General features: G+C 39.9%; 2 protein-coding genes across 3 annotated transcripts; both read right to left on the bottom strand.

Moving 5' to 3' along the window:
* Positions 1-96: 96 nt before the first annotated feature.
* Positions 97-11,211, bottom strand: nfe2l1b (nfe2 like bZIP transcription factor 1b). Of its 2 annotated transcripts, none has more exons than XM_067575413.1 (6): positions 11,035-11,211; positions 9,262-10,066; positions 7,939-8,160; positions 4,346-4,435; positions 4,079-4,237; positions 97-3,880 (listed from the first exon to the last, which is right to left on the bottom strand). In XM_067575413.1, the coding sequence occupies exons 2-6, from the start codon at positions 9,817-9,819 to the stop codon at positions 2,513-2,515; spliced, it is 2,397 nt and encodes a 798-aa protein (XP_067431514.1). In that variant the 5' UTR covers positions 9,820-10,066; positions 11,035-11,211; the 3' UTR covers positions 97-2,512. The 2 variants fall into 2 exon arrangements, with proteins under 2 accessions (XP_067431514.1, XP_067431515.1); XM_067575414.1 differs by lacking the exon at positions 11,035-11,211 and adding an exon at positions 10,157-11,028.
* Positions 11,212-13,169: 1,958 nt separating this feature from the next.
* On the bottom strand, positions 13,170-20,431 carry cdk5rap3 (CDK5 regulatory subunit associated protein 3). Its single transcript, XM_067576339.1, has 14 exons — positions 20,272-20,431; positions 19,998-20,043; positions 19,147-19,278; positions 18,311-18,411; positions 18,120-18,168; positions 17,482-17,660; positions 17,213-17,349; positions 16,561-16,705; positions 16,109-16,216; positions 15,880-15,961; positions 15,698-15,786; positions 13,905-14,110; positions 13,578-13,749; positions 13,170-13,308 (listed from the first exon to the last, which is right to left on the bottom strand). The coding sequence occupies exons 1-14, from the start codon at positions 20,275-20,277 to the stop codon at positions 13,243-13,245; spliced, it is 1,518 nt and encodes a 505-aa protein (XP_067432440.1). The 5' UTR covers positions 20,278-20,431; the 3' UTR covers positions 13,170-13,242.
* Between the last annotated feature and the right edge of the window lie 1,171 nt (positions 20,432-21,602).

Genomic DNA, 21,602 nt, shown 5'->3' with positions numbered 1-21,602 from the left:
CATCTGAAAGCTCAACTTATCCCAATAACTGGCTAAACAAGCTCCCGTCGTACAGCACAACGCACACCATGACAACTAGAGCACAAGAGTCACAGGTGAAAATAAAAACACTTTATTAATCAATAAAAACAATTCTTGATTGCCAGCAAATATCTCAAAACAGAGGGAACTACATCCAAACTCAAAAGCAGAGGGTGAGACTGTTATGGAGACATTTGACAAACTACATAAATCATAACAAACACAAACATGGAAATATTTACATAACAAGACAGACAAAAAAAAAAAAAGAAAGAAAGAAAAGTGCACTAAGTAGTAGCAGTACTAAATAGTCGGTGTTGCACTGGGTTACACTGAGGTGAATGTTAACCAGTTTCATGCCTGAATATCACATTTAATGAGGACATTTCTCCTTTCAAAAACTATTTTTGGACATCATCTTAATGTGTTGAGTTCTGTTCAGCCTCTTGTAAATATTCGAGCCTATTAAGTGCTATCTCAGCTGCAACAATTGACCTATTTTTTTTTTTCATTTTTATTTATTTATTTTTTTTAAAAGGGTGATGTAGTACATGTACTGACGAACTTCATTCAAATAGATAATAGCACTTCTACTTTGAGAACAGTTTTTTTTTTCCTTCAGTTCTCAAAACCTTTTTAAAGTGAAAGATAACGAGATTGTGTGGAAAATAAAGGCATTTGAGTCAAAGTGGCCACAACACACACAGTCGTTTCACACATTCAAAAGTACCTTTTTTTTTTTTCTTTTCTTTTTTAAACATTTCTCATTTAACAACTTGGCTCACTTTGTCATCAACACAAAAAACTTTGAACATAGGACTCGTAATATTTAAGCCAACAGCTCGGCTTTTACAGCAGTTAAAAAAAAAACAATTAAAAAAAAAAAAAAAAAAAGTTGGGTAACGTTGGCAAATTGAGTTACTTAAGAAGGGAAATCGCTACACCACAGCGACAGCCGAGTCTGCTTCAAGTTAATGTTGAAATAAAACCAAAAAAAAACAAAAACGGGGCACCCAAGAGGAAGAAGAAAAACAAGATATGATCAATAACTTTGATCTGTGACAAGCCTGGTGGGTTTGATCACAGTAATCTCTCTCTCTCCTCCTGAAGCTCCCGGCCCATCATCACACTTATCTTGAATTCTCCTCTTGTGATTTACAGGCTCTGCTCAAAAGTTTCTCCAAAAAAAAAAAAAAAAAAAAAAAAAAAAATTCAAAACAGAAGGTGTAGACTTCTACATAAAGCTGATGTGGCTAGACCTATAACCTTTATACTACAGATTATGAACAGTTAATAAGAGCCTTCCCTAAACGCAGCTCCCGTTATTTAAACCTGCAGCGAAGGAATAGCGACAGACACGGCAAAATGCATATAGCCAAGCCTTTTAAAGACAAATTACAGTGCTATGTATAATTTATAAGGAAGTTGATACATTTTGCAATGCAGTGTGCCTCTTCCCTAAAAAAAAAAATAAAATAAAATAAAATAAAAAATAACATCCATCTGCTCCTCTCGCAGGACTTCCAACCTTTCAGGGCCTCTTTTAGCAGTGGCCAGCCCGGGAACACACACCCGTGCGCTCTCTCTCTCTCTCTCTCTCTCTCCGCCTCCGACTCCTTCTCGTCTTAACATCCTACTTCCCGCAACCTCCGTTTCCTCTTTAGGGCCTTCTAAAACTCAGACGCCGCCGACAGACTGACTCGAATAACTGTCGATAACAAAACCTACAGAATTAGAGTGCAGTGTTTGTTTGAGCGTTGTTGTTTTTTTGTTTTTTTTTTTAAAGATGTATACAGATCAAATGATGATGCACCAAATACAACCTTTGGTTAGTACAGGTGTTAATGGCATCCTAAAAAGATGGACTTTCCTTTAGCCTTTGGTATCTAAAGTCTCACAACCATAGATGCTGCCTGAAGAACTTAAAAGCCTCAGTGACTTCTGACAATCACTAAAAGTCTCCAGGGTGGGATGTGATCTGGTAGTCCTTTAAAACCTTCGGTGCATAGGTATTCCAACCATCCTTGTTGACAGTGTTTGTTTTTTTTTTACTCCCACTTTTCTTGACACCAGTCCCCTTCTTTTTCTTTTATTTTTTTAACCCCTTACACAACCGACAAATCTTCTCCATCCTCTGTGGTTTTGGTGCAAAAGGATCAAGAGCAGCTAACATTTTTCTAATAGCTCATTTTATGTCCTTTTATATCTCCCCCTCTTCTCCTTGCTTGTTTTCCCCCCTTCTAAATAATGAAATATCAGTACTCACACGAGGAGCTACTTCTGCTTCAAAAGTTGTTTCCAGGGGGGGGAAAAAAAAAAACGTAGGAACAGAATGAAAAGGGAAAAACGAATGCAGGAAGAGTAGCCAACAATGCCATTTTTCTACTCACCAGAATCTTCTTAAAGGAAAAAAGGACATCTCTCTTGCATCTGCAGAAATCTTTCTTATTGATTTAGCAAAGTGAAAGAATAAACAGCAGTTTGCCCCCCCTCACTTCTTTTTGTCTTTTTGTTTTTTCTCGGGCTTACGATTCTGCTCTGCAGTTGTCATGCCTCGGGGCATGATCAGCACGCTGCCGTCGGCGCTGTACTGGAGCGAGTACTCGCTGGGCGGGTAGGGCCGGCCCTCCTCGTCCCGTAGCTGTGTGAACACCTCTTGGTACAGACTCTGCATCTTCTGCTTCATCTGCCGGATGGAACGGATGAACTCCATCTTCTCCTTCAGTAGACGGGCCTTGTCGCGCCTCAGGTCTTGGACGCCCTGCTCCAGGTTTATGATGGTGTCCAGCTTGCGCTTGCGGCAGTTCTGGGCCGCCATCTTGTTCTTGCCGCGCCTGCGGATGTCGCGGATGAGTGCTAGCTGGGGTTCGCTCAGGTGGTGCTTGGCTAGGAGCTCGTTGAACTCCTCCACGGGCAGGTTGATGATCTTCTCGTTGGAGAAGGGGATCTTCATGGCCCGGGCTCGGCGTTCATCGCGACTTGAGTGCTTGTCGAGTAAGTCCTGAGGAGGCTGAAGCTTTGAGCTCTGTTTGTCCCGGACAGTCTTCTTGCCGGTTGAAATGGGGAGCTCCGGGTGCTCTGAGAACGCGGAGGACAGCGGCAGGTTATAGGTGTGATTGTGGCTGATGCTGTCGAGCTGAGGGAGGCTGTGGAACTGGGAGGGGTCCTGATAGCTCATACGGCAGAGCTTGCTGTACCCGGGCTGGTAACCGCCAACAGCGCCTTCCTCTGGCTCCACAGTGGCCACCTCAGAGTCAGTGCTGTACCCCACAGCTCCCTCCTCTGAGAACGTGGCAGAGGTTGAAGAGGAAGAAGCTGCGGAGGAGCAGGACGTCTCGGAGCTGCTCGGGGAAGCCGGGCTGTGGCTGGAGTCCAGGGAAAGACCGGAATCTGAGTCGAGCTCGTCCTCCAACTGGGAAGCCTGAGCCTGGCTGAAGCCCTCCTCCATGGCGAGGTCCAGCAAGCTGATCTCGTCGAGCATGGACTCCTCCAGCAGGGTGCTGAACGGATCTGGTAGGATAGGCGTGGATGTGACGTTGTTACTGGAACTGTTGATGTGTGGTGGGAGAAAGATCCCGGTCAGGTTAGTGGCTCCGAACGTGGAGTTGATGTTGGTGGAGTTGCTGGAGGACACTCTGAGCATGGTGGTTCTCGGTGTGATGCTGCCAGAGTCTAACTGGGTGTTGAAAATCTGTGGGAAGTCTTGGCTGCAGCTGGGGAGGGAGGCCTGGTGAAGGCTGACATCCTGGTTTATCGGTGTGGAGCGAGTAGAAAGTTCAAAGTTTCCCACCGGGTTTGACTCGGTTGTCCCGCTTGTGTCGCTGCCGCTGCTGGAGTTGGTGCTGTTCACTTCCATTGCCTTTGAACACAAAGATGTTGTTATTATTATTGGGAAATCTTTTTATGCTTCATAATTATGAGATAAATCTGTATTTCATTGTGTTGAACTTTGAATCTCTCAGTTCCAAACAAACTAATATTAATGGTGTCAGGACAGAGAAATACATCCCACAATTTCAAGAAGAGCTATAACGTTTTTTTAAAGAAGGGGACATACTTGTAGCTCCATGATGGCCATGATGTCTTGCCACTGCTGCTCCAGGTCTAACTGTGGTTCTGCTGGGGGCAGCTGTGGAGCCACTGGGAGGCCCTGAGATGTAGAAGGAACTTCTTCAGTGGAAGCTGATATTTCTGGAGTGACGACCGGGGCTGGAAACTGATCGAAAATGTTGTGCACATTAAATAAAAACTCTGATAATTTTACTGTTTTCCACAGCAAACGTTATATAAACAACATTTTAAACAACAAATTGTATGTTTTTACCTCGGATTCTTCTCCAAAAGGGAAAGTGGCCTCTAACAGCCTTAAGCATTCCTGTAGAGACAGTGACGTCTGTGAGCCAAGTCCTGGGAGCTGAGTAACAACAACAACAACAACAACGTACAGATTAAGTCAAAAATATCGATTCTTTTCATAAACTGCAAATACAAACTCTGTGTGAGTATCACTGTATTGACAAAAGTACGATCTCTTCATTAAGACAATCAAATTCCAGCCTCAACGTCGTTATCTAAGTCAAGTTCCAGGAAGCATATTTCCAGGCCTCAGAGCCGGAAGACCAGCAGATCTTTGTTCTCTAAAAACCTACTTGTTTGGGAAACGTATCCTTCATTCATATTGTTGAGTTAACCTGTCCTTTACATTTTTAGTGTTGTTGTTTTGTGTCTTGAACACGGCTTGTAGATTTCAATGTTCGAAACTGACAAATGTTCTTAATCTGACAGAAGTTTTCTCTCGTTTTGTTTTCACCGACGCTTGACTACTGCAGTCAACTCACAGCTTTCTGGTTAATGTGATAAAAAATAAAGATAACACAATCATGCTTTTAATCAGTCTAGGTAAGTAAAAAAGAAAACAAAAACAAGCCTAGGTCAAAACCTAGTAATCTAGTATATGGCTGGACCGACCGTCTATGGTCAACGTGTGACATTGTGGCCAGTATGTTACTGGGATAGTCAGTGGTCGTGGTCCCAGTAATATTTACTGAAGTAGCATCACGACATGGTTAAGCTATGTTTGAGTAAAAAAAAGGTTATAAATGCAGCTGCAAGAACAATATTTTCCTCTCATACCTTGGATGTTTGATTTGGAAGAGAACTGATTTTATTTAATTATAACTATTCTAATTATTATCTAATTATTATTAAGTCCCACTGCTCCTTCATCGGTTTCACTCAGCGGATGTCTCTGGTTTTTCACTCTGCATTGAGTGTTTTGTCACACTGATTATTTGGGGTTTAACTCCTTCATGCCTCTATGCACCTTTTTTCCCAATAAGGAGGCTGCAGTGAGAAAGTTTTTACAGCATTTTGGGTGCAATTTCAGAAGGCTTATCTCCGCCTGGTTACATTTAAATCAAGCGCACCTGCAGGGCAGCTTCCCCACACTAAACTGATACAGCAGCTTTTGAGTTGTATGTTTTACCTGCAAGACTTGAGTTTTAATGCCGTTGTTCATCGTTTGTGATGTGAAAACGTTTGCATCCTGGTGTTAGTTCAGTTTTAAAATCCAAACACACTGCGGGACGTCTCTCCTGCCGTCTGCTGACAGCGCTGTCAGCCGGAGAGTCGATCACACTGGACGGTAGAGGAGGAGACGCAGAGACGCTGGTGCGCATATGTTTAAACAGAAGTTTAGTCGACTTCACTGCATTTAACACCGGAGCTGAGATCTTCAGAGGTCGGAGCAGAAACACAGCTTCCATCATCTCGCACCGATTCATTTTGAAAGAGTAACAGCCAATTGGGAAACTCCAACAAGGCTCGCCGACCAATGAGGTAACCTAATCACTCACTCACGGACAACTGTGGTTTTAGGGCTGACCCTGATGTTGCGTTCCAGCCAGAAACATCATAGATGCTCCTCATGTGTGCGCCAACGTTTTAACAATGATTACATTTAAATGGAGAACTCCACCAATTTTACACATCAAAGTATGTTTACAGGTATTAGGGAGTGCTACTGCATCTGTCTACCAAAGGAAGGAATCTCTGTGTATGTATGTCCTTCACGAATCTCTTGAACCGTTCATCCGATCAACTCGACACTTGGCGGGTATATGGCTGGGGACCCAAGGGAGTGCAGTGTCGAATTTGGTGCAATTTGGACACACAATTATAATATAACTATAAAAAACTATACGATATTAATAAACTTTGAATAAACCAGCGATCATTGAGCCTCTCCGCTCCGTGCAGGGACAGGGCGGAGCTTCACGTCTCTGCCGACTGACTGCAGCGTGTCGAGGAGAACAGAGACGAGGCGTGACGCGAGTCAGAGAAAAACAAGCACAAAAAACATCTTTTAATCAAGAGCGGACACTCTGACCCCGTGGCTAGACAGAAAGCGCAGCGTTAGCAGCACGTTCAGCAGATCATCAGCGAGTTACTACAGAGGAGGCGTTCGGGTATGTTGTTACGTGTAGGTCACCCATGTTTTGGAAGCACTCAGAGCCCAATACACAATAACTGGCAGTTCAAAACCAGTTTGTCTCATATGTTCTGAGACTGTGGTGACTGTGAAGCGCCACTACAGACAAAGCACAATTCTTTGGAGCAAACATACCCACTAATATCCGAACTGAAGGCACAAGAACGATGTAAGAGCCAAATATGATCGATCCACTTTATTTTAGGATGCACGTTATTTTAATTTTAAATGCAGCCCTTATTTTAGGCCACTTGAAATGAGAAAATATCATTTATTTAATATTAGAATAACTGAACTAGTATATGAAAATAGTTAAGTATAGTAGTTCATCACTTGAGTCGGTGTCGGTTGGGGCCGAAGATGACAAGTTTGAAAATGATATAAATCTGAGGGTGTGGAGTTAGAAATACGTGAGGTTACCAGACCTCTGTAGCTCCTCGTCTCTGCTGGAGGCTAACAGCTCCACGCTACATTAGCTGCTACTAGCATAACACACCTAAATCCGAGTGAATCCAGTAGAGCTGCATTCTGGGTAATGTAAGCGCCAGGTTTTGACAATAAAGAAGAATGTATGGAATAAAAAAAGATGATATCCCTGAGTCTGCTGCATCGATTAGATCATCTCTTCAAACTGTCCATCGTAAGTCTGACGATGTTACAGGAGCGTAGAGCTGCAATGCCAAGTCGATCGACAGAAAAATATTCTGCAACTGTTTTGATAATTGATTAATCTTATGTGTCATTTTTAAAACAAAAAAGCCAAACATTTCTCAGTTCCAGCTTCACTAAATGGAATAATTTTGGAATTTTGGATGATCATTAGTTGCAGCCATGTAGAAGTGCGATGCTAAAGCTACGTGCTAACTATGCAGCAGCTATACAGGGACAACAGAAGAACAGAATGGGCACAAATGACGACAGGTTTATCGTTACCTTAATTTTTAAAATCTTTTTTTGGCTATGATGAGGATATAAAATATTCCCCATTCGCATTTGTCACATCAGCATTACTGTAAATGTCACTAACTCTGAGCGGCCATTGTCTTTGTTGTCAAGCTCTGAAATAAATGTTACGCTGTAATACCACAACTTGGTAAAATGAGGTTGTTTAAGGTTTTATAGCTCACTAAAACTTAAAAGTATTCCTACATCAGACTGCAACAGCTTGATCTGCTTGATCTTACCGTCCACTGTCTGAAACCGTTATAGATGCACATAATTCTTCAACTCGCAATGTTTTTAGGGCAAGAAGGTGAAAAGGAAGTAACTGGAAGTGTCTCCGCATGAATAAAAACAAAATGATCTTTTATCACCAGTGTGCTGCTCCCAAGTTTCCATTTTCTTTTTATGTAGTACAAAGCAGTTTAACGTACCACCTCCCACATGACAAAACAAGAAGATAAAAGAGGGCCGATCGGTCTACAAACCTGCTCTGGAATGCTCTCTCCAGTCTCCCCGTCCACTGGCTGAGCTCCTTGTAAATTCACTCCATTTCTCCAGCTCTCTTGTTCCTCATTCCCGTCTTTGTTCTCTGGTGGGTTGGGCTTCTCCTCCTCACTCTCCTTCTGACGGTTGCTGTAGTTGAACACTTCTCTTCCTGCACCAAGGTCGATGTCCTGTCGCCATAGGATGTCAATCAAGTCAATGTCCTGGAAAAACAGATTGCAACCATTGAAAAATGGCCCTGTATACAGAGAGAAGGTATTTTAATAACCAGGTATTGTTTAGGTGTGAAAAGTATTAAACTCATACTGTAGCAAGGTACAAATGAAACTCCACATATTTAGACTATGTATGACTGAATTTATCTACTTATTTGTGATAATTAACTCGTACTTATACTGTTTATCTTTCAGACAACAAGGTTGGATCATTATTTCGTTACAGTCGATCATTTTTGGAAGGCGAGGGGGGGCAGATCATGTAATAGAAATGTAGTCAGATGATGCAACCATGACATAAACACTTTGGCATGGTAGTTATCATGTGACCAAAAATAAGTCTCGCTTCATTACAGTCCAACAATGGCTTTGTGTGACCCCTAACAACACTGTACCACTGTGACCATTCTGTGTCAGTGTTCTCAGATCATTTAAAGTTAAATTGAAAAATAATCTCTGGCAAAAAAAGCACTTTCACGTTGAAATTTGTGCCGTTTTAAGAGTTGAAGCTATGGCGGTTGAGTTGCTGTGCATTTCAAACTTGCATTCTGATGAACAAGACATATGTGATCAGAATCACAGCTGTGATGAATCTGACACAACTGGTTTGACTAAAAATATCAGACACTGATAAAAGACCAGGGGTGTGGGCCATGAATGATATTGGTGTGAAATGTCACCTAAAATTAGATTATACTTTTTCATTTTTAGGAAGACTGTTTACTCCTGTTTTTTACGCTGCTGTACGCTAAATCTTAATGAAACTTTTTAAAAGAAAACAACAGTAGCTGATTGATTGATTTAAGTTGTCACAAGGTGTTTTGAGAAAGAAAAGGCTTTTCTATATGACTGATTTGTGTTATTGTTGGTGGCCACTTGGCTTCTGATGAGCTCCACCTGAAAGATGAAACATTTACATCCAATGTTTAATTTCTCAACTGTTTTAACCCAAAAATACAAGATAAACTCCTCAAAATAATGAATGGTGGGTTAAAATGATGACAAAAAACATCTGTCAAAAGTAGGTTTGCCCCCTCTTTTTGACAGATAGTCCCCCAGGTGTTAGCAGGCAGAAACAAACTGCAGTACCTCTTTGGTGAGGTCGTCGTTGCCATCCCTGCTTTCTTGCTCCTGGTTGCCCTCTGGGGCCACGGCTCCCAGGCTGCCGTCCGCTGCGTTCAGGTTGTACGTGGATTCAGATGCTCCACTTCCTCCCCTCATGGCCGGGGTAGCGTCAGGGTTGTTAACGTCCTCTAGGCCGGCCCCATTGTCCAGGGTGATGCTGGGGCTGGACTGGCTGCTGGCGGACACCACAGTCTCAGAGTCACGATGCACTAGCCAGGTGTTGAGCTCGGTACTGGGCACAGAGAGGCGATCCAGCTGGCGCACCTGGTTCAGCAGCCGCCGAGTGGTGAAGAAATGGTCCAGATCCACACTCTTTGGATGGATGCCATAGCCGTCCAGCGTGTTGCGCAGGTTGTGAAACTGTGTCTGGGTGTAGGCTGAGCTAGGGCCCAGGATGATCTCTCTCAGTGGGGGCAGCTGATTGCTTAGATAGGTGTCAACGTCCACCCGCACCCCAATGAGACTCAGAAGGATGGTGAACTGAATCAGGCCCTCTGTGAAGTACTTTTTCAGGTAAAGCATTTCTTTACAAAGGAACAAAAGGTGAAAGTAAAAAATAAAAACAAAAACGGGGCCAACTAGCTTGGATCAATACTTCTGTACAGGACTGAGATAAACACATGAAAAACAGTTTAAGATAGTCAGGGGGAAGGGTCTTCAGCAAACAAGTTTTAAAGATGTTAAAGATCCAAGCTGGGGTTTCCACTTCTGAGAGAGTCCAGTTTGTGTTCAAAGCTTTGTTCTTCATAAGGTTCTCGTCTTCCAGTTCCTGACAAGAGTGAGAAATTACATTTTATTGCTCCACTTTAGAAACACAGTCCTTTCAGCCTTCAGACACCACACAAGTCTTATTACCTACCTAACATTTGCATTAAGCACATGTTTATGGAGAGAAAATCAGGACTTGCTAGCCCACTGCAGCCACTCCTCCATCCTCCCCAGACTAGAGAGAAGTGATGTCGGCTCGCAGGAGAGATGATGAACACCCTGCTATAGGCTTCACCCCACCCTTGACAGGACAACTACTTCTTGTGGGTGCTGCTGAAGGTGAATGAGGGAGTCGAGGCTGGCTGGGTGGCTAGCTCAACGGCAGGCGGCAGGCAGGGTCCCTCCCTCCTCCTATCTTCGTCCTTATGACGTTAACCGTTAGCTACCTTGTGTGTTTTGACACCCGGCTGCTTCTATCACACACGTATAATCACCTTCTTACACAAAATATGTCTTTAATTGTAAGATAACTTGCTTTTCTGTTCACCGTAGAAAAGTGACAGGTACCCGTCTACTAGCATCAAACAATCTCCCTAGCAACAAGTGGTGAAAAGATGGCTGACACATCGAGCAGCCAATCACAGAGCTCAAACGAGCCAACGACACATGACTCCAGATATTCCCAGCCAATAGAAATGAAGGGTGGGTGGGGCTTAAAGAAATGCTAAACTACTATTGGAACTCCAAAGCCCTAAATACGTTGCTAGCCGTGCGAGCTAGTTTGCTGCTAATAACCGTTCAACTACTTTAAAAAGTGACTAATATCACAAACAAGACGTATTACCGCATCCGGTGACACACACATAAACACTACCAGCTTGTCTGTGTGTCCGCTAACGTTATCTTATGACAAATCACTAAAATCCACGCATCCGTTTACGCATTAGTTAAATGAAAACCTGATATTAATACTTACGCATGAAGACAATTGCAACTCATGCCCCCCCAAAAAAGTCCACTATGACCTACCTAAAAACTGTAATTAAAGTCCCGATTCATTAACAGCTCCACAGTTGTTGTCCGATATTGCATTCTCCAGCCTTTCCTCATTGAATGGCCCACCATGACTTGCAGAATTGCTAGCTGGCCCGGCTAGCCGCTAGCAGCACCGCTTGACACCAAAACACGCTTTCACACAGCGCATGCGCAGAACATTCTAGTAAGGCAAGCTTTCATCAGCCGACTGAAAATCCCCTGAATTATATTACACAAGATTATACCAATAAAATAAGTCTTATTTTAAGATCTCATGTGGCAAACAGTGGTGGAAGAAGTGTTCATATCTTTTATTTAAATAAAAGTACATCAATGTAAAAATACTCTATTAAAAGTTAAAAGTCCTGCATGAAAAATGCTACTTAAGTTAAAGTACAAGTATTCTCAGCTTGATGTAGTAAAAGTATTGTAGTAAAAGTACATAAGTATTATAAGCTTGATGTAGTTAAAGTATTGTACTAAAAGTAGTGGTTTGGTCCCTTTGACTGATATATTATTATATATGACATCATTAGATTATTAATACTGAAGCATCAGTGTTAGAGCAGCATGTTACTGTCGTAGCTGCTTGAGGTGGAGCTACTTTATATACAGTTAGCTAATTTAGTACATTGGTTCCCAACCTAGGGGTCTGGCCCCTCCAGAGGATCACCAGATAAATCTGAGGGGTCGTGAGATGATTAATGGGAGAGGAAAGAAGAAAAAACAAAGTTCTGATAAACAAATCTGTTTTTAGTTTTTGGACTTTTTCACTAATCTTTGATTTTTGGTGACACATTGGATGATTTGAACATTTATTGAAATGAAAGCATGTGAGAAGTTTAGAGGGAAAAATCACTATTTGGTAATTAACAACTCATAGACATGTGAAATGTGACCCCGATTACACACTGCTTTTTGTAAGACGTCAAAAGCCAAAAAGGTTGGAAACCACTGGTTTCATCCTTAACAATGTGTTGTATTTTAAAAGCTTGTTATATTATCTATTGTGTCAAATCCTCATCTGAAAAGTAACTAAAGCTGTCAAATAAATGTAGTGGAGTAGAAAGTACAATATTTCCCTCTGATATGTAGTAGAGTGGAAGTATAAAGTAGCATCACATGAAAATACTCAAGTAAAGTACAAGTACCTCAAAATTGTATTTCAGTAAAGTACTTCAGTAAATGTACTTGGTTACTTTCCTCCACTGCTCACTGGTAATATTACACAAATTATACCGATAAAATAAAGATTTAAAAACTACATTGCACAATTTTTCAACTCAAGATTTTTAGATATTTTATAATTGTACATACATAAAAGCATTCATTTAATTTTTGAGTCACAAATGTCATTTTACACTATTACTATAAGTATACAATACAACATTTTTCAGTTTACTAGAGTTTTCTGATAAATTTCATATTAGATTCATTATTTAAGTTATTTAAAATAAAACCCATCTTATGAATTATTTATAATAGAATTTGGAAGTTACATAAAGTCTCTTCATCTTACCTGTAATAAAAAATGTGTATATTTAAGTAATGTGGTTCAGAAATGATCCTGCTGAAAGATATTTAAGTAGGATAACAATGCTTTATTTTGATCCTCCCACAAGAATTATTTGTGTTTTATTCACAATGTAAAAGGTAAGTAATTTACTTGTTTTATATTATATAATAATGGTGCCATGTACGTCTTGGTCTGGTTCATATGTGATACATATTCATATGATATAAAATAATATAAAAAGATTTGTTTTTCTGTAAAAACTAATTTAACCAAGCATTTAGATGATGCATTCATAAATGGATAAATAAAAAATCAGCACTTACAGTATTATTAATGTTATACACACACTCATACAAAACACATGCATGAGTCAGTTTTTACTATTTCTTGGTTTATGAATTTTAGCAGGTAACTAAATTATATACATCACCATCAGGATCTCATAAGTATTACAAGTTACTGTTGCTTAAAATATGAAAATAAATATGAAAACATTGATCAGGTTTAATCAACAAACAGTAATTTGTTGATCAGTCAAAACAGGTCTGTTAAAATGATTTTCAAAATGTTTCTTACCCAGTATTAATCCAAAATATTTATCTTGACACAAGACTTTAAATTAAATACCACTTTTATTTCTCCTTGTAGATCATGACAAAATACTTTTGTGGAGTCTGTGGGTCTCGTTATATATTGACCCCCATGAGGTTGACGGGCCTGTTGTGGTATCGCTTTGAAATATCTGCTTCAATCTGCAAATACAAATGACAGTAGACAGTCAGTCATTATTGGCAATAATATTAATTATTACTGACGAGTCTCGGCTATGAGGCTTCTAACACAGATGTAATGATCTCATGACAAGTGTTTAAATTTACAGAACTTGATTATCTGCTTCCTTGGTTTATTGATTTCTAAGCGATGAGAAATAAGCTGCACTGACCTTGACTGAACATTTATCATCTCTGCTGTATAATAGCCAACCTGTGCACATAAATAAATTAAAATACTAATTTAATACCTGTTTCTGGAGTTCCCGGGTGCATCCCGCCAGCAGGTCAACACGAGGCTCCAGTCTGGACTGCTCCTCCAGGGCTTCCTGCCGTCTCTCAACCATCGTGGAGCTCTTCAGTACCAGAATGTCTGCCTGCTTCAGTTTCTGTCTCAGCACCTCTGACACACGTTCAACATACCTAAAACACACACATTTCATATGAAGAAGAATGAGAGAAAGCAGATTTGTAACATTTCAGGAGCAAATGTCAATTCTTTCTACTCGAGTAACATCAGACTCTGTGATTTACGCTGACTGAAGCTGATATTCTCATGATCAGCTGTGGCGGCGTACCGTGGCGACGCCTGGATCATAAACAGGTGCTGCATCCGAAGGGAGGTCAGCCGGCCCAGAAGGTCCTGCACCACTGACAGCATCTTCTGGACGTGTTCACGGGTTTGGCCTTGGATGACGGAGGGGGCCAGCTGGAACTGGCTCATGGCAACCACATCGGCCTCTTCTCCCATCTCACTCATGCGCTGGGTGAGGAAAACTTCCAGCTGCACCGACACACGAAACCAGCGTCACTACTTTGTTTTTTGTATGAACTCGATAACAAATACAAAATGCTTTGTTTTTATTTTATTCCACATTTTATTTAAGCTTTTAGTGTTCCATTGTTCTGTGAAGCATTGTTTAATTGTTTTGAAAAGTGCTGTACAGATAAAGTTATTATTATTATTTTACATGTATTAATTTCCATTTAACCTGCTTTTCTGTGACTGTACCTGCTTCTCCCTGCAAGTTCAAACAAATACTGTGAGTTCTCTGCACTAATATTTGTTGCTTGTGTGCTGTAAACCAGTAGTGCTTGTGGTTTGCGGTTCTCGAAAACTGGTTTTGAATTTGCACACGTAAACATATTTAATTACTACCTACAAAAAGGTTCAAACCTGCAGTAACGTTTTATGTCCACATGGGGGCAGCAAAAACATGTTGTCAACGTTGACATATTATCACTTCATAAAGTTGATATAACAAACTTTGGTCGACTCCTGAGGGAAATATCTTGCTTAACAGCTAGATGCTCACTTTGTCTGTCTGCTGTTTAAAGCCCAGCAGGTTGTGTACAGTGTGTTGCTTTTTTTGATGAAAAACAACAAAAAAGATGAGTGTGAACCACAAGGGTGAAGTTTCAGGCTGTAAAACCAAAACAAGGAGCTGAAAGATGCTATAAATCTCCGTAGAGCTGAAGGGAACAGATGAGAATTCTCTGTACGTTCGTCACTACAAGCAACTCGTCACATATACAGTACAATTGATTGAGCTATTGTTAACATTTAAATATTGATCATAGCAGCTTTATGTATCCACATACTGTACATGATCCTGTTTCGTGTAAGTCATCATAATCTGCAAAAGCAAACCATCCACATCTAAGAATATTCTGCTCATTTGTCAGTTTTACATTTATTTATTTAATGTTTATTTGTATAGGGACAAGTATAGAGCATGAACAGTATTTATAGCCTAAACTAGTTTGCAATGTACGTCCCTAGATGGGCTTTTAAAATACATTATAGAAAGGTGTCAAGTTAAGCTCTGCAGATGTGAGTCAGTCAAAAGTTTATCAATATATATGTATAGTAGAGCTGAAATTATTAAAATTTATCAGAAACTGAAATGATTCATCCATTTTGATAATCTTTTTTTTTTCTTATTAAGTAATTTATCACACAAAAATGCCAGACAGTCATTGATTCTAGCTTTGAAAATGTAAGAATTAGCAGTTTATTCTGTGTTTTATATCACTGTAAATTGATTATCTTTGGGTTTTGAAGTGTGGGGACGAAACCAGCAATTTAAAGACATTACCTTTGAGCTGATGGCACCTCTCACCATTTTCTATTATTTACTACAGGAATAATCCAAAAAATACTCAGTAGATCATTTCATAATAAAAATAATCATTAGTCGTCTGGACACTACTCTGTATCTTTGTTGGTTTTTGGACTATAAATTGTTTGAATGTCTGACATTCCCGCTGTAGCACCACACTGTCACAATCCTGTTACCTTTTACACAAAAATCAAAAGGAAGCACAGTCTCTGAAGGGTAATGTGACCCTGGATGACTATAGTCTTTACCTCCATTAGCTCATCAATGAACTGGCTGCGTGACTGGGAGTTCTCCAGTATACTTAAAGCATCTTCTCCTCTTGCCACCCCATCAGGACCTACGAGAAGACACATTCGTCTTTAGCTAACATACATTTTAAGCTGAGAAGTTTGGCTGAAGGCATAATGTCGATTTGTTAAAAAGTTCTTACAGTCTGTGCCCGCATCTACGATTTCAATTTCAATGGGAGCAACTTCACTGTCCCCCCAGTCAATACCGCCTGCACCAGTGTCCTGCAGAGCGAGACAGACAGAAACTGGTATATTAGAGGAATATACACTTTTTGTAGAGATTGTTCTTACTTATTTCATTATCTAGATATTAACAGTGAAATAATATAAGATATAAAATGAGAACAGAAATGTGTCTAGGCATCATACCTCAGAGCTTGGCTCCAGACTGATCCCCCAGTCGATCCCATCCTCCACTGTGATGGCAGAGGTCACACCCTGAGTGTCCGCTCCTTTGCCGAAGTCACCCCAGTCGATCTAAAGCAGGTTTTAAAACACACAAACACAGGTGAAGAAAATCAGCTGTGAATGGATACATCAAGAGATTTGTTTAACCATTTTTGACATTTGTTGAATAAGTCACATTGTATAAGATCTGCCACATGAGTCCTGAGGCTGCGTTATACAAATGTCCTAACACTGAGATCTGTTTAGTGACTGTGATAATTTAAATTAGGGCCTGATTTAGCAATTTGGACTGTGTAACAAAATATGACAGATTTACACATTTATAAATTAAGTGGTTGTTTCTTTGGATCTAACACAGAAAGCTTCTGTAATATGGCCCTAATCTGAACTTAATACAGAGAAATACAACCAACCATGTCCTCTGTGTCTGTATCAGGAGTTGCCTCCTCCACAACGGGCTTCTCAACAACTGTGGGGGTTTTCCCTGTTCTCCACTCATAAAACGTTGCATTTCCTCTCCTCTGGGCAAATGTCAGCAAGGGCAGCACAGAGTCAGACCTACAAATAGAAACATGTGAGCTCATGTGACAAGAAATTTTAAAAAACTCTTTTCGTTTTTATAGTTTAATAGAACAGAGACATTTTGTGAAGTTTTATTTGAAGGGTTTTACACTTTATTAAGCCTCATACATCTAACAACAGGTTTATTGTATATGAGACTGAGCTGCACAGTGCAGAAACTACGGGAAAAATTCAATTCAATTTTATTAAATAGTGCTAAATCACTACAGGAGTCATCCCAGAGCACTTTTCATATAGAGCAGGTCTAGACTGCTCTCTTTAATTTACAGAGACCCAACAATTCCCCCATGAGCAAGCACTTGGCGACAGCGGCAAAGAAAAACCCTCCTCTAACGGGAAGAAACCTCAAGCAGGACCGGGCTCTGCCCTGACCGGTTGGGTTGAGAAAGAAAGAAGGAGGGAGGGGGGAGAGGAGGGGTTGGGAGACACAGAGAAGCAGAATAACAAGTAACAAGTAATCTGTGTTTTGATTTATATACTCACCACTCGCATACAAAGTTTGTGAAGGCGATGTAAAGTTTAATTTGTTCCTCTAACTTCGCTGTGTCCTTCCCGACGTCGTCAAGAACCGTTGGTAAGTCTTTCACCAGGGCCTGCAGCTCACGAGGAACGTTTTCTCCCTGGCAGAAGCAAAAAAAGCAACAGGATGATGAAGGTCTGCACAGAGAACAAGAGTCTGCACATAATATATAATTCTGAGTGTTGCACAGTGTCAGCGTAGGTGTTTTATGTGTGTACACTCTTGCACTTACTTTGATGCCGTACTGTTTGCAGGCAGCATAGTAGCGCTCCCTCAGGTCTGCGGCTGAGCTCTGGCACTCCACTTCCCGCCTGCTCAGCTCCTGCTGCAGCTGCTGGGCTTTAGCCAGCTGCTTCCTCAGAGCCGGTCCTTCATAGCTCACGTTGCGACTCAGCAAGCTGGCCACCTCCGCTGGGACACACAACAGATTTCTTTTTTATTAAAAGACTTATAAAGGCGATTATTTAGTTTCTATAGCTGGATCTTATTCATCTATATCCTGTGCTACTGATGTGAGGATAACCTGATCAGCAGCAACAAAACTACTGTTTTCACAGTTTAGAAAAAGCTAGTTTTAGATTTAATAGTTTCCAAACCTCACAGTTTTTTTGGAGGAGAACAATAACAAGTCTTGGGGTCAGAATCAGTCTTGCCATATGCTTATTAGAGTCTTTCTATCATGTAAAATGCAGCGAAAATTAAAACTGACAGGCTACTGGATGTTGAGAGAAGGTTGACAACAGGTAAAATGGTCTTGGTGAATTGGTGGACCTGTTTGTCACCACATGAAAGGAGCAGAGCAGTAATGATCCTGCGACCCAGGATGAAGATAGTTCCTTTTTTTTGGTCTTTTTTTCACATTTCACTCACCCAGATAGACATTATCTGCTTCATAAAGGGACACAATCTCCTGCCAGTCCTGTAACAACAGAAAAAAACAATTATAATCCAAATCTTATTAGAATTTATAATAAAGGAATTTGACACAAAAAATCCCCACAGACCATCGATTTGTGATCCACTATGAGACAAACAATAGCAGCTTGTTTGAATCTTCTCACCTTCATCCTCTGAGATGAATATCTGCCAAAGATGTTCTTAGAGGAAGCTTCTGTTCCTTTCAGTATCTCCACGATCCTCAAGCAGTGAAAATAGTGAATGTCTATCAATGAAAACAAAAAAAAATACAACATTGAAAAATAAGAATGACTTTTTCCATAAGTCATAGAAAGAAAAAATTAGTTGATTTTGTTAAAGGACAAAGTAGTTTGTGCCTCTCATTTATGATCATTACATTAGAGTTGGAAAGCTGAATATCTGATAAATGTCCGACAATATCTGACGAGCCCAACAGGTTGTTTGACAACACTTACAGCTGTTTTTAAGGTGTTTCCAGAGTCAGTAAAAGATTATTTACCATCTGGATTAAAAAAGCTGCAACTATTTTCTGATTATATATATATATATATTATAATATTTAAAAACAAAAATGGTAGCTGAAAATGACATATCTCCTTTCTTGTTTTGTATGTTTTCACTATTGTAAATTAAAATATGAAATAGTGGGAAATACTATTAATATAGACAAGTATAACTGATATAATCATTTCATTTTATGTGTATGGGTTTTATTAATTATTGCTTAGACAAACAGGAAAATGAAAATTTTTTATGTAGTACACGTTTTTTAAAATCCAGATGGTCAAGAGTCTGTATGGATTCTAGAAATGTCAAAACTGTGGTAAATGTTAAGTGATAGTCTGGATTTTTCAAAGATCATCAGGGATTCATCTTTCAGATAAATGTATGCTTTAGCTCTGCAACTCCAGTGTAATAATATTAATAATAATAATAATAATAATAATAATAATAAGAGGCAAATACTAGTGAGACCTACAGGAGCCAGAGAGAAGCTGCTTGATCTCTTCGTTCTCTGGCATGTCCTGGATGGCAGCATTGATCTTCTCTCTGATCGCTTTCACTGCACTCTGCCATTTCAGGTTACAGTGACGTCGATCCAGCAGCCAGTCTGTGGACACAGAAAGATTTAAAGGACGGCTTCATAATTTTTCAGGTCTGTCTTAAAACCATAGTCAGGTGCCCAAATCCCAGATCCCTTCATGATGCACTTACAACATAAGTGATGGGGGGCAAAATCCACAGTCCTCCTTCTGTGTAAAAATGTATTTAAAAGTTTATCTGAAGCTAATATGAAGCTTCAGCGTCCAAATGAGTCAAATCAAGTAGATATCTTTCAACGTTACAGTCTTTTTAGTGCCAAAGTTCCTCTTTTTGTTACTATACTTCCACCTGCAGCTCAACAGGGAAACACTGTCCGAGGAAACACAAAGAGGGAATTTGATGCTAAAAAGACTGTAAATGTGTCAGATATCCACTTGATATGACTAACTCAGACTGATGAAGCCTCATATAAGCTTCACATCAACTTTTAAATGACTGTGTGGACACATTGTGGATTTTGGCCTCCATCACTTACATTGAAAGCACATTTGAAGGATCTTTTAATATCCAGTATGAACAGGAGGATGATTACAGCGAGGAAAACCTCTTTCACTGTTCATATGGACACCTGACTGCTGTTTTTAACCTGTCAGCTCGTTTTAATCACCTGTTGGAGGCAACAGATGGAGAAACTGCACAGGACATTAACAGCAACAGTAAACATAAGCCCTTGATTTTACACATAACACATAAAATAAATACTTATATTTGAATAGTTTGTCTTACCCAAAAGCTTGCTGGTCTGTATGTCGATGGGAAGATTTTGAATATTCTGTTGGAAGCAAGAAAACCGTTAAGATATTTATAATTTATACTTTATTTCTCTCAGATACGAATATTTACATTATTGTGCGAGTTACAGCAGCTACGTAGAAAAACAGAAACTAACTATTTTTCTTTACTAAGCTTTGGAAAATGTTCATTTTTCAGACAACTGACTGTTAGCTCGCTAGCTAACATGCTCCTAAAAACGAGTTAGACAGAGTTTGTTTCAGCTCACCTCCATCGTCTCTACTCCTCATCAAAACGAAACCACTTCCAATGTTTTATCTGCTCATTATAAGTTTATTTACAAGCTTTTTTAAATCCAGGGTTGCTGTCAGCGTCCGGTTTGCAGTGTTTATGACACGTTACGAGAAGGAGAGCCAGTAAACGGAGGCGATGTTACAATCGACCAATCACAGCTCACTATGCTAACAGCTGCAGCTGATTGGTGGATGTTTTAGAGCCTGATTGGTGCAGAGCTGCAGGCAGCAGGTAGAGGACGCTGTTGTCCTGTAACTGACTGCAGACTCTGAACCAACTGAGGATGATGAGGAGTTTAACACAGGTAATTTGACGGTGGTGAAAGAAGTATTCAGATCCTTTACTTAAGTAAAAGTACCAATACAACAATGAAAAAATACTACAGTACAAGTCAAAGTCTTGCATGAAAAATCCTACTTTAGTAAAAGTACATAAGTATTCTGAGGTTGATGTAGTTAAAGTATTGCAGTAAAAGTAGTGGTTTGGTGCCTCTGACTGATATATTATTATATATGACATCATTAGATTATTAATAGTGAGGCATCAGTGTTAGAGCAGCATGTTACTGTTGTAGCTGCTGGAGGTGGAGCTAGTTTCAACTACTTTATATACAGTTAGCTAGTTTAGTCCAGTGGTTCCCAACCTAGGGGTCATGGCCCCTCCAAAGATTCACCAGATAAATCTGAGGGGTCGTGAGATGATTAATGGGAGAGGAAAGAAGAAAAAACAAAGTTCTGATACACAAATCTGTTTTCAGTTTTTTGGACTTTTTCTCTAATCTTTGATTTTTGGTGAAATATTGGATCATTTGAACATTTATTGAAATGAAAGCATGTGAGAAGTTTAGAGGGTAAAATCACTATTTGGTGGAGCTGTTAACAACTCATAGACATGTGAAATGTGACCCCGACTACACACTGCTTTTTGTAAGACGTCAAAAGCCAAAAAGGTTGGAAACCACTGGTTTCATCTTTAACAATGTGTTGTATTTTAAAAGCTTGTTATCTTATCCATTGTGTCAAATCTTCATCTGAAAAGTAACTAAAGCTGTCAAATAAATGTAGTGGAGTAAAAAGTAGCATCACATGGAAATACTCAAGTAAAATATAAATACAGTGCTTCAGTAAATGTATTTAGTTACTTTCCACCACTGCAATTTGAATATATGTAGCACATTTCATTACAAGTATACTCAGTGTGCTTTATATTGAAATGCATGTGCAGACACCAACCCATCCAAAGACAATAAAGAACCCACATCCAACCCACAGACACACACATACAATAACTAATCATAATGTTCAT

Source organism: Thunnus thynnus, chromosome 20 (genome assembly GCF_963924715.1).
Source record: "Thunnus thynnus chromosome 20, fThuThy2.1, whole genome shotgun sequence".
In the NCBI taxonomy this organism is placed as follows: Eukaryota; Metazoa; Chordata; class Actinopteri; order Scombriformes; family Scombridae; genus Thunnus; species Thunnus thynnus.
Note: the sequence above shows the minus strand (reverse complement) of the source record. Positions and strands in the feature narration are given on the sequence as shown.

Excerpts from the sequence above, each read along its gene's own strand:
- cdk5rap3 (XM_067576339.1), bottom strand. Across the intron at positions 17,661-18,119 it reads AGCAGATAATGTCTATCTGG|CGGAGGTGGCCAGCTTGCTG; the intron begins GTGAGTGAAATG and ends TGTGTGTCCCAG. Across the intron at positions 16,706-17,212 it reads ACAAACTTTGTATGCGAGTG|GTCTGACTCTGTGCTGCCCT; the intron begins GTGAGTATATAA and ends TTCTATTTGTAG.
- nfe2l1b (XM_067575413.1), bottom strand. The coding sequence starts at position 9,819 with ATGCTTTACCTGAAAAAGTACTTCACAGAGGGCCTGATTCAGTTCACC. Across the intron at positions 4,436-7,938 it reads GAGAGAGCATTCCAGAGCAG|CTCCCAGGACTTGGCTCACA; the intron begins GTTTGTAGACCG and ends GTTGTTACTCAG. Across the intron at positions 4,238-4,345 it reads CTTTTGGAGAAGAATCCGAG|TTTCCAGCCCCGGTCGTCAC; the intron begins GTAAAAACATAC and ends ATTTTCGATCAG.